Source organism: Zalophus californianus, chromosome 14 (assembly GCF_009762305.2).
Source record: "Zalophus californianus isolate mZalCal1 chromosome 14, mZalCal1.pri.v2, whole genome shotgun sequence".
In the NCBI taxonomy this organism is placed as follows: domain Eukaryota; kingdom Metazoa; phylum Chordata; class Mammalia; order Carnivora; family Otariidae; genus Zalophus; species Zalophus californianus.
Genome location: NC_045608.1, coordinates 16,171,611 through 16,184,074, shown reverse-complemented (window position 1 = coordinate 16,184,074; position 12,464 = coordinate 16,171,611). Strand labels below are relative to the sequence as shown.

Sequence of the window (12,464 nt, the reverse complement as noted above, 5' to 3'; positions counted from 1 at the left end):
GGGTGAGTGAACAAAATGCAGTATAGCCACACAACAGAATACTATTCAGCAATAAAAAGGAACTACTAATATGTGCTACAACACAAATGAACCTCACAAATATTATGCTAAGTGAAAGAAACCAGACACAAAAAAACTATATGCTGGCCTTTTTTTTTGTCCGACATCTTAGCGAGGCTGCAGGGGTGGATGCTGCTCTCCCAGCTTCGCTATGCCGCCCAAGGATGACAAGAAGAAGAAAGATGCCGGAAAGTCGGCCAAGAAAGACAAAGACCCAGTGAACAAATCTGGGGGCAAGGCCAAAAAGAAGAAGTGGTCCAAAGGCAAAGTTAGGGACAAGCTCAATAATCTGGTCTTGTTTGACAAAGCGACATATGACAAACTCTGTAAGGAAGCTCCCAACTATAAGCTTATAACTCCAGCTGTTGTCTCTGAGAGACTGAAGATTCGAGGTTCCCTGGCCAGGGCAGCCCTTCAGGAGCTCCTTAGTAAAGGACTTATCAAACTGGTTTCAAAGCACAGAGCTCAAGTAATTTACACCAGAAACACCAAGGGTGGAGATGCCCCAGCTGCTGGTGAAGATGCATGAACAAGATCCCACCAACTGTACATTTTGGAAAATAAAACTTTATTAAATAAAAAAAAACCAAAACAAAATTATATGCTGTCTGATTCCATTTATACGAAATACCCAGAGAAGGTAAATCAATAGACAGAAAGCAGATCAGTGTTTGCCTGGAGCCGAGGGTGGGGGCGGAGACTAACTACAAAAGGACATGAAGAACCTTTCTGGGCACGGGGTGAGGTTACGGAAATGTTCTGAAACTGGATTGTGGTAATGGTAGCACAACTCTATTATACATTTGCTAAAAATAACTGAATCGTACACTTCCAACGGGTGAATTTTATAAAGTGTAAATTATACTTCAATGAGTATAATTACAAAAACATTGTAAAAGGTAATTGATTAGATTATTTTTATTTTTTTAAAGATTTATTTATCTATTTCAGGGAGAGAGAGGAGCCCAAGCCTGTGCACGAGTTGGGGGAGAGGCAGAGGGAGAGGGAGATAAACAGACTCCCTGCTAAGCAGGGAGCCCAACACGGGGCTGGATTCCAGGACCCCAGATCATGACCTCAGCTGAAACCAAGAGCTGAACACCTAACCAGCTGAGCCACTCAGGTGCCCCTTGATTCGATAAAGGCAAGGGTCCTCATGCTGAAAGACTGGAAGCCAATGATACAGACAATGGTGAAGGAATTCAGCAAGGGTGAGTGTACATTTGGTGATCATTCTGCAATATATAGAAATATCAAATCATTATGTTATACACCTGAAACTAACATGTTATGCATCAGTATTATCTCAATAATTTTTTAAAAAGTTAATGAAAATATTTCCTAAGAAAAAAAAAGACTGTACATTAAAGGAAGTAAAATATTAATTCTCCGGGTGGGTAAAATCTTTCAGTAAACACTCAAATTTGTTATACATTTGAACCACAGAACCACCTCTGTGGGAGGTGCCCTGAGTGCACAGCCCTTGACGGAACAGAGTTCAAGTACATCAATCAACCATAATAGATGGTTGTCACTTACAATGTAAGTGACAAAAGAAAGGTACTAAAGTGCTCTTGCTGGTTAGTAGGAGAGATGAAAACTGGCGCGGGAAGAAGAGCAAAGGCCTCATGAAGGAAGTGGCAAGTACACTTGGCCTTAAAGACTGGGGAAAATCCCAACAGGTGGCAATGGGAGGAGACAACGTGAAGTGGGAAAGCACAGTACATTCTCAGGAAATAGGCCAATTTGGTTGAAGCATGGGGCTCAGAAAGAAAGGTAATGGGAGACAAGGCTGGAAATGTGTGTTAGGTCCAGATGGTACAGGGCTTTGAAAGCCATACCATGGAGCCCCAACTTTATTGAGTAAGCAAAGGAGGAGCTCCTGAAGAAAATGAGTTGTCTGAAACATCCATGGATGAAGGTCATCTGACAATGGGAGAAAATGGAGGGGCAGAGCATCAAGGCAGGGAGATATATGGGGGATTACTGCATGAAGTTCAGAGAGCCTCAACAAGGGATACGGCAGTAAGAAGAGAAAGGAGGGGGCAGACCCCGATTCTCTAGTCCTAGGAAAGAGGGGAGGTTCATCTTGAATTATACTTCATCTTTTGAGGGCTACTGCTTTGTTGCTTTCCCCAACTCTCAGGGATTTGTCTGTGTCTCCTGCTGACAGTCCTTAATTGATAACTGCAGCAATCTGTGTTTCAGAAGACACATTTTCATTCATTTTGTTTTTTCCTCAAACAAAAGGACTCTATTTGGTAAATAAATTCCTTTCACTTAGGGAAGCACCACCATATTTAAGGGATGACTTTTTTTTTAAGATTTTAATTAATTAATTATTTTGAGAGAGAGAGACATGAGCGGCAGAGGGGGGAGTTCAGAAGGAGAGGAACAAGCAGACTGCACTGAGCACAGAGCTAGATGGGGGCTGGGGTGGTGGTCTCAATCCCACAACCCTGAGATCATGACCTGAGCCAAGATCAAGAGTCGGAGCCTTAACCAACTAAGGCACCCAGGCTCCCCCTTTTTTTTTTTTTAAGATTTACTTATTTGAGAGAGAGTATGCGTGGGAGCATGCAAGCATGCACACAGCAGGGACAGAAAGAGTCTTAAGCAGACTCAGCGCTGAGTGCAGTCATGCAGGGCTCGATCCCACCACCCTGAGATCATGACCTGAGCCGAAACCAAGAGTTGGACACCTAACTGACTGCGCCAGCCAGGCGCCCCAAGGGATGACTTTTTTTAATTCAAATTCTGCAGGTTTTAAAATAGGATGTTAATTTTGAAAGACTGGCCTCAATCCAATGCTATGTTCAATTTCAATCTGGTTTTGAAGAATAAGCCAAATAGTTAAGTAGACTACAAGGCTTTGAGTTGACATGAAATAAAAATTGGTATACTCTTCACAGAGCTCCTGTTAAACACTGAAATTCCTCTTTGATATTTACCAGCTTTTTAAGTAAACAAGTGAAATAAAACAAAATACTACTGTTTAAGTAAACAGAATTTTTTTTACTGCAAAGATTTTAAAATCTGTTTTTACAGACTTTTTATAACAAGTTTATGTAAGCCACAGCTTTACTTGCTCTGTGACCTTAGATGAGTCACATCCTCTTAAGGCCTTAGTTATTTCTTCAACTGTGAGATCAAACAGACTAGTAGCAGCTAAGTAACATAATTCATACTATAATACTATAATATGAAAGGATTCTCACTAACTTAAAACATGCTAGAAATCCAAAGTCAAATTAATAATTGCCTACTCTTTTAGTCTTTAGAACATATCAATAAGCCTTTTATCCATAGCTGCCACGTGTATGGCACTATACTGATCATTGTTGGGGACAGAAACCAGTTAAAGATAGTCCCTTGCCTTCATGTTGTCTAAAATAGAAGAAAAACAAACATAACCATGTGTGATATTAAATGGCAATAAAATTTAGACCACAGGCTTTATCATTTAGACAAACTGAGTTTGACAAATATCATCCCCAAATGACCCTAACTTTGAAGGCAATGTAAAAAGATAATGATTACATTCCATGGCTAACCCATGGCTGAAGAGGCAGCATGCTGGTGTGGAACATGAGCTGGACACAGTATGGCAGGTTTCTCATTCATAGTTCATAATGTTAATTTTACGTCTGTAAAATAATAATGGAATAAAGGTCCTAAGTGATGGAGGATGTTCAGGATTCAGTTAACATCTCATTTCTTTAATTTATACAATGTTAGAAGACATGGAATTGATATCTATTACTTAGACCTTATCATCAACGTAGAGGAAAAGCTATATGCTAAAACATCTCTGACATCACAGTTACATCTTGCCTGCACTCTGAGCTTGACCAGAACAGTGTCCTAAGAGGAGGAATAACTGGTATCCATAGCAACATCCCAGACTGGGACACTGTAAAAAGCTGTAACCTAGCAACTGATGACGAGAGATGTGTGTAGGGGGAATTCTCCCAGTTCTGCAAATGACAAACATGCAGCACTGAATGCGACTTATAATATTAGGGCAATGGGGAAAATCTGACTTATTTGTAGAGGGTTGGGAATGTCAACCTCATAAAACCTTAGTACTATGCTGCATAATTTTAAAACAGGAAAAGCAAGCAAACACCTCCTCACTGCCCACAACAGCAGTCGTGTGCAGGGAAAGTACCTTATGTGTCATGACTGAAATGGAAAATAAATTTCATTGCGGCACCAAACATCTCAACCTCCCTCTGGTTCTCATTATATGGAGGCACTGAATTTTGGTGAGAGGGGAAGCTGCCCCTGGTCCTAGAGAAGGATGGATAGGTTCTGTACGCAAAAAACACAGCATTACAAAGCTACCAGACTCATAACATACCACATAATGTCAGAATGTCCCCTTAAGAATCCTGTTTTTAAAAGAAATCACATACATATATGTAGACATTTAGACAATGAAAGAACCATCTAGTTCAATCCCCTTGTTTTACGGACTCAGAAATTGAGACCCAGAGTGAGGATTTATTTAAGGTCAGAAAGTGACAGAGCATGGGCTAGAACTGAGGTCTTCTGTTTTCCAGACCAATTCTACCCATTAAAACATGATGCTATATTTTTTTCCTTATGTTAACAGGAACACTGTTCGGACTTTATAGGAATGAGAAATAAATTTCTATTATGTAAAGCCATGAGAACTTGTGGTTTGTCTTTTATAATAGTGTTATTATAACCATGAATGGGTCTATCCAACCCCAAGATAATCTAAAAAATATACCCACTTTAAAAAATTTTTATGATTCTGGATTAAGTCACAGTGTCATAGGAATTTACCCAAATCTGTGATTACCAGAGATCTTTCCTTAGTACAAAAAACACAACAGCTTCTCTAGAACAAAATGGTATACGTGTTGGGGCACCTGGGTGGCTCAGTCAGTTATGTGTCTGACTCTTGATTTCGGCTCAGGTCATGATCTCAGGGTCGTGAGATCGAGACCCACGTCAGGCCCTGTGCTTAAGTTTCTCTCTCCCTCTTCCCCCACCAAAAAAAAAAACCACAAAAAAAACAAAAAAACAAAACTAAACCAGTAGTTTTCCAAATTATGTGGGTTTTTTGTTTTTGTTTTGCAGAACTCTCTTCCATATGAAATCTTATGAGAAGCCTCAATAAACAGATACAGATAAAGGTAATCTTTCATTAATATTAAATATTTTATAAATTTAAATGTATACAATTTTTAAACTCAGTAAGAACATGAGGCTTTTTAAAAGCAATTTAAAATTAGGCAATAAGGATGACAGCGGCAGCTTTACTCAGTATAATGTATCTGTGGATTTCATTTTGATTTAAAAGTACTGAAAACAAATTTTTTATTCACCCAGGGAAGTAGCTACAAATGCCACCAGTTTTTACACAGCTCACCTTACAACAGCACAGAAGAGATGGACAAGGAAGGCTGCATGCTAAGGTCTCCACAAAGGCAAGTTACACTGGCAGCACAAACTGAGGAACCAAATACCTTTCATATGTAAAATGTGGCATCATCTACTTCAAGAGACTACATGATATCTGTTTTGGTAATGGTTCTTCAAAATCATACAAATTCTTAAAAACAATCAAATTTGCAAAATCTCTGAAAAGCAAACATTTTATAAATCACTGGTCCAGCTAGGCTAGAAGTCTTTTTTTGGTTCTGGAAATTATGATGAGAGTTGGATTATTGTCCTAGACTCCAATGAAGAGCAATGGAGAAGATGCTATCAGAGTCAAACATGATCTGCTTTTCTGCTGATTATGTTTACTCACTGAATACAGATATTTCATTTTTCAAGGCAACACTATTTAGGGGCCAGAACCATGGGTTACCATAGGTAACAAAAGAGTGCATAGTTTGCTGCCAAATTTTTTTCTCTGCCAATAAACTCCAATCTTCTTGCCACCTGCAACCCATTTGCCAGGTATAAAATCTAAAGGCCCCACCTCACATCAGGGCAGGGTCAGCTCATTTAGCTCTACTTCCAACATGATACACTAAGCTGTCTATAGGGGAGGAGAGAATCTAGATTCAATGTCAAAAAAAAAGGTTGACTGCCATTGTATTAAGTCAAATCTAGGAGCATTAAGAAGATCTACTCCTACAGTGATTTATCTGAATTTTGGGCCTTGCAGGCCTCCAAATTTAGAGAATATGCTAGAACTTTAGGCTCTCCCCTTTTGAAAAAGATAATCAGAACTAGATACAGATGTAAATAATACAACCAAACTGAAGACTCCAGATTCAGGCATGGCTCTCTTTGGTAAATAATTAAGAACAGGTTCAAATAATCAAGACATGAATCCACTAATAAAAACACCCATATGCTGAAAGAATAAGCAATTACCACCCTAATGTGTTTAACCTACTAATTGCAATAGTACTAATCTGGAAAAAGCTGGAAATGCTATCTTCATAGGGGAGAGCTCCTAGAAGCAAAAGCCCCTTTTCTGCTCTAGCTGAAGTGATACTCTCAACAAATCATCTTCAATCCTTTTAGTACACCCTGACATAACAAACAGAAATTGCTAAAAGTGGATGCCAACCTTTGGATTCATTTTACTCAGTGACTGAAGTTAAGAGGCATCCAAGACAATAATACCCAGCAAATATCAACTAAAAATTAAGTCAACAAGATGGAAATACATGTGAGGAGGTTTTTATTTTTGATTGATTACCCATCCTTCCGAAATGTACAAAAACCTATCTTCAAACCAGTGGTTAACCTGTAACCAGTGTAGGCCTCGGGCAATGTCACTAAACCTCTGATCCTCAGTATCCTTTGTCAAATAAAGACTAATTAGTACTACTTCCTAACAGAATAGGTACCATGTATGAATGTCCTTTGGAGATTGAAATTACTGTTATTTGGTTGGGAAATAATCTTGTTTTCCTAACTTCTTTCAGGGATAGGCTGACTAAAAACTGTCACATCTTTTTCTACAAAAACCTGTAAATAAGGCGGACTTTATGAAGAAAACAAGTGGGACGCCTGGGTGACTCAGTCAGTTAAGCGTCCGCCCTTGGCTCAGGTAATGATCCCGGAGTCCTGGGATCGAGTCCTGCTCAGCCGGGAGCCTGCTTCCCCCTGTCTGCCACTCCCCCTGCTTGTGCACGCTCTCTCTGACAAATAAATAAGTAGACTCTTAAAAAAAAAGAAAAGAAAAGAAAACAAGTAATAAAGCCCCCACCCCTAAAAGTACAAAAGCACATTCAGCAATTAAAACTACTTTTGGTGAGCAGCTGTTCACTGTAAAGGGCTCTAGAAGCAAGGATGGCTACATGTCACCCACCAGCAGCAGAGCAACTGTTGACACTAATGGCAACTATTTAAAAGCCTTTAACCCAGAGAAGGAAACCAGCAAGAAATTTGCTTCAAGAAGTGTGCCAGATGCGGAGCTGAGAATCCCAAATGAGCTGTTTAAAGAACAGGGATCTGTTTACTCTTCAGAGGAAAATTAGTCTTTTCAGGGAAGATTAGCTCCAGCTAGTATGCACACTGTATTCTTTGTGTGAGGGGAAGATGTTAGAGGCAGACTGAGGATACAGCTCCCAACAGGCAGGAAACAGACAAAGCACCTGTTTGCACCAACTTCCTCCCACATGTGTCACTTCAGAGACACCAACTCACTAAGAGTGGCTCTCCTGGGAGCTTAGAGTGTGGGGGTGGGTGAGGAGACAGGGCATCACAGAGGGCAAAGGTCAGGAGGGGGACTGGGCAATCATCAAAATACAGCTCCAGCCACTCTCAATCAGTTAATTCTTAGGTGACAACCTAACAAAAGGTACAAGAACACAGTCTCAGGACATTTAAATTTTTAATAGATACTATCATTGTGCTGTGCCCCTCCCCAAAATGTTTCATAGTTTTATTCTCCCTAACATTTATCTTTAAATAGGCTGAAAAACCTATCATTCTTCATGCATAAGCAGTAAAACTATAAAGAAAACTGAGGTAATTTTTATCACAAAATTGAGGATATTGGTTACCTGAGGAGTGTGAAGGGGAGAGGGTTGTCATCATGGAAAGGTGCTTGGGAAGGAGGCCTCTGGGATATCCTACTTTCTGACGTTGGTGGTAATTAAATGGATGTTTGCTTGACAATTACTTCTTAAACAGTATATCTATGTTTTAGGTAACTGTCTTTATATATATCTGGTAATAAAAAGAGAAAGTCATTTGACAAATATTTATGGTGTGTACCTGCTGTGTATGAAGGCACAGATACAGATACAGAGATACTTCAAGATCCTGTTTTAAAATAATGTAGGCGGTTGACAGTAAAGAGAGAAATACATAAGTAATACAAATCAGGAAGTGGTAAGTGCTATACATAAAATATAGCCAGGTAAAGGGAGAAAGTAATAGCTGTAAGGACAACTCAATTTTGGATAGGGTTGTCAAGAAGGAACCTTTGAAGAGGTGAGGTCTGAACAGACCCTTGATAGATAAAAAGGAGTGCAAGAATATTCCAGGCATTTAAAAGCCTAGGAATGAATGAAAAGAAGAAACACCTCAAAATGGTTGTTGTGGGTTGAAATTCTTATGTTGAAGGCCAAACTCCAGTACCTCAGAATGTGACCTTTTTGGAGACAAAGTCTTTACAGTGGTAATCAAATTAAAACACAGTTATTAGGCTGGGCCCCAATCCAATATATTGTTCTTATAAGGAGAGGAAATTTGGGAACAGAGAGTTACATATGGGGGAAAGAGACAGAAGGAGAAGACAGCCATCTACAAGCCAAGGAGCAAGATCTGGAACAGATCCTTCCTCCATAGCCCTCCAAAACCAACTTTTATGACACCTTGATTTTGGATTTCCAGCTTCCAGAACTGTGAGACAATACATTTCCGTTGTTTAAACTACCCAGTCTGTGGTACTTTGTTATAACAGCCCAGCAAACCAATACAGCTTTCTACAACCTTCTAAAGTTTTTAAGTTATTTTGGCTCTTCAGTCAAGAATAAATGTTAGGATTTTTTTTTCATTAAAAAAATCCATAGAGCATTAGAAATCCATGGGGAAATAAACAGCATTGAGACAGTAATCCACATAGAAAACATAACTGGATTCCTATGTCATATCACACTACAAAGTTAAGGTCTAGATAAAGATCTAAATGTAAAAAGCCTTAAGTTTTTGTAATTAACATGGGAAAATATCTTTATGACTTGGAAAACAGGATAAAGCAGAACACAAAAGAAGAAATCATAAAGGAAATGACTGATAAATTTGACTTCACTGAAAGGACACACTTCTGTTCAGTAAAAGACTCCATAAACAAAGTGAAAATATAATAGTATCAAGAACTTGTAAAAACACATTTATACACCAGTAAGAAAATAGGTGAAGGATACAAACAGGTGATTCACAATAAACATAAAAACAAAGATGCCCAACCTCACCAGCAATTCATGAAATAAAAATTAAGACAATAAAAATTCAAAAAACTCACAACAGTAAAAATTCCATTTCACATACCGGAAACTGACTTTTTTTTCAATAGTTTAAAGATTTTTATTTTTTTCATTTATTTATTGAGAGAGAGAGAATTAGAGAGAGCATGAGAAGGGGGAGAGTCAGAGGGAGAAGGAGACTCCCCGCCGAGCAGGGAGCCCGATGCGGGACTCGATCCCGGGACTCCAGGATCATGACCTGAGCTGAAGGCAGTCGCCCAACCATCTGAGCCACCCAGGTGCCCAGGAGACTGATTTTTAAAACTGGACAGTAACCAAGTGCTGGTGAAGATGTGAACAATCACACCTACTGGCTCTCATACACACTGCTAGGTAAGAATGTAAATTTGTATAATTTTGGAGAGTCATTTGGCAATATCTCATGAAGCTGAAGAGGTCTTTACTCTTGGACCAAGCAGTTCCACTCCTAGATTTACCAGAGTAACTCAAATATATGTACACAAGAAGAAAAGGTACAAGAATAGTCACTATAGGAAAGTGTGTAATAATGAAAAATTGGGAAAAACTTAATATCAACAAAAGAATGGAAAATATATTGTACTACATTTGCACAAATAATAAACGATTGAAATAAATGAACTAGAGCTGTATTTATTAATATAGAGCTGTAAATCCCTAAAACATAACCTTGAGCCAAAAGAATGAGGTATAGAATGATGTGAATATGATGCTGCCATTTATTTAATGTTTGAAACGTGCAAAAAATTATTATACATTGTTAATGGATATGGTATACATAATGGAATACATATGTCCATATACATGCACACACGTGTGTATGTGTGTAATATAAACACATGAATAGGAAGAAGAGTAAAGGAAAAGTGGAGAAGACACAAGACCCTCAAATGTTATCAATTACGTTTTATCTCTTTAAAAAATCAGTATGACAAAATGTTAAGATTTTACAAAGGTGGATTTGTATTATTCTCTGAAGTTTTCTGTGTGCTTCAAATACATCATATTCTTTTTTAAAGATTTTATTTATTTATTTGAGAGAGAGAGCGCACGCAAGCACAAACAAGGGGAGCAGCAGACAGAGGGAGAGGGAGAGGCAGACTCCCCGCGGAGTAGGGAGCCCAACATGGGGCTCGATCCCAGGACCCTGGGATGGAGCCCAACATGGGGCTCGATCCCAGGACCCTGGGATCATGACCTGAGCCAAAGGCAGATGCTCAACCGACTGAGCCACCCAAGCACCCTGTTATGGTTTTTTAAATGGAAAATGCAAAAATCTATACAATTATCCAAAAATTATAACCCAGTACATAATAAACAGTCACTAAGGATATATACATTCAGTCCTGCAGTCTGAAGCCCTGACCCCCTGTAGAGAAAATGGGATTAGGATTAAGCATATGGGTCTGCTGTTGGTAGGATTAGGGGTGAGGGAAGGACAGGGGAGAAAAGGTACAGATGATATTTCATGTATAAAACTGCAGGGGAAAAGTGTAAGAAAATTCCCTAGCCAGTTCCTACAAACTCTAGAACTATGTTATTTCAGGGAAGGAAAACTTTAGTGGTTCCTGAGCAATTTTAAATCCTCCCCCTCTTTTTTTTTTTAAAGAAGGAATCAATCATTTTTCCCATTCTTTGGTCAACAAGTGCTCAAGTCTGACCTTAGTGTTTACAAGGACGTTTGAGCAGTGTTTTATTAGTAAAAACTGTGAAAATGACTTAACTCTTACTGAAGTTTCTACTACTACTGAGATTCATTTTGAAAATATCTTATGTCAACTGCTTCTGTAGGCTGAAAAGGCTAAAGAAGCTTGTTATTACTGACATTATTATTATTATTATGAACAAGACTGTTTCTATACTGTTCAAATCTATTTTGACTTGCTGCCCTACACACAAACTATAAGAACTTTCCACAGTGCCTAAACTGTGGTTAAGCTGTAGCAGGTTAAATTAGTGAATGATCACTTTAGAACACTTTAACACTGATCAAAATACTCTGTTATCTTTGCTGCTACTGTTGGGGAGAAAATCATCTGGGGGCTCTGGAGGATTCTGCTGTAATGCTAGTGAAAATTACTGTATTAGGTATGTGTCAGAGGGAATCTCAAAAAACCTCCATTTTAAGTTTTACATGAAAATACTCTTCTTAGGTGACAAGCATGGCCCATGTCTCTCCTCTTCTCTTCCTGAAAGCAAGGCCCACTGTATTCTTTCTACTTTTGAGATAGGATGATAAATGTCTAGCATGCCCTATCAAACCCCATTGTAGGGATGCCTGGGCGGCTCAGTCAGTTAAGCATCTGCCTTCGGCTCAGGTCATGATCCCAGGGTCCTGGGATCAAGTTCTGCATTGGGCTCCTTGTTCAGCCGGGAGTCTATTTCTCCCTCTGCCTGCCTCTCCTCCTGCTTGTGCTCTTTTTCTCTCTCTGACAAATAAATAAAATCTAAAAAAACCCCCAAAAAACCAAAACAAAAACCCACTGTCAATGCCATCATGGTGTTACTTTCTAACTCATAAAGTGAACTACACTTTCTCCAAATATGTCAGCCTGAGTTTCACAAAAATGAAACTCACAGAATTTTAGAAGCTAGAAGAGAATTTAGAGGGCATTTTGTCCAAATGAACAAATAAACTCGAATAATGGTATCCCCAGAGTATATGAAGCAGTGTCTAGGGGATACGAGATGCCATAGAATGAACCTGACTCACTCCTAGAAGGATCATTTTTACTCAAATATTTCTGAATAGAGATTTAACTGCAAGACAAAACATTTTCAGGCACTAATATATGCTGGGGACACTTCAGATTCTTCTGCCATCAGGTTAGAATTCCAATGTTTGACTAGATGCAGAAATCCCGTCTATGTGAAGAAGACATGATAATTATAAATCATGGCTACCATTTACTGAGCACTTACAATATGCTAGGCACTGTGGTTAGAGTTTTA

General features: G+C 38.9%; 2 protein-coding genes across 7 annotated transcripts in view; one reads left to right on the top strand and one right to left on the bottom strand.

Moving 5' to 3' along the window:
- The window catches only part of BICDL1 (BICD family like cargo adaptor 1), a 94,349-nt gene that overhangs the window by 70,063 nt on the left and 11,822 nt on the right, over positions 1–12,464 (bottom strand). The gene's annotated exons all lie outside the window — the stretch shown is intronic.
- LOC113912869 (40S ribosomal protein S25-like) lies at positions 155–637 on the top strand. The gene has a single exon (XM_035723923.1). The coding sequence runs from the start codon at positions 212–214 to the stop codon at positions 587–589; it is 378 nt and encodes a 125-aa protein (XP_035579816.1). The 5' UTR covers positions 155–211; the 3' UTR covers positions 590–637.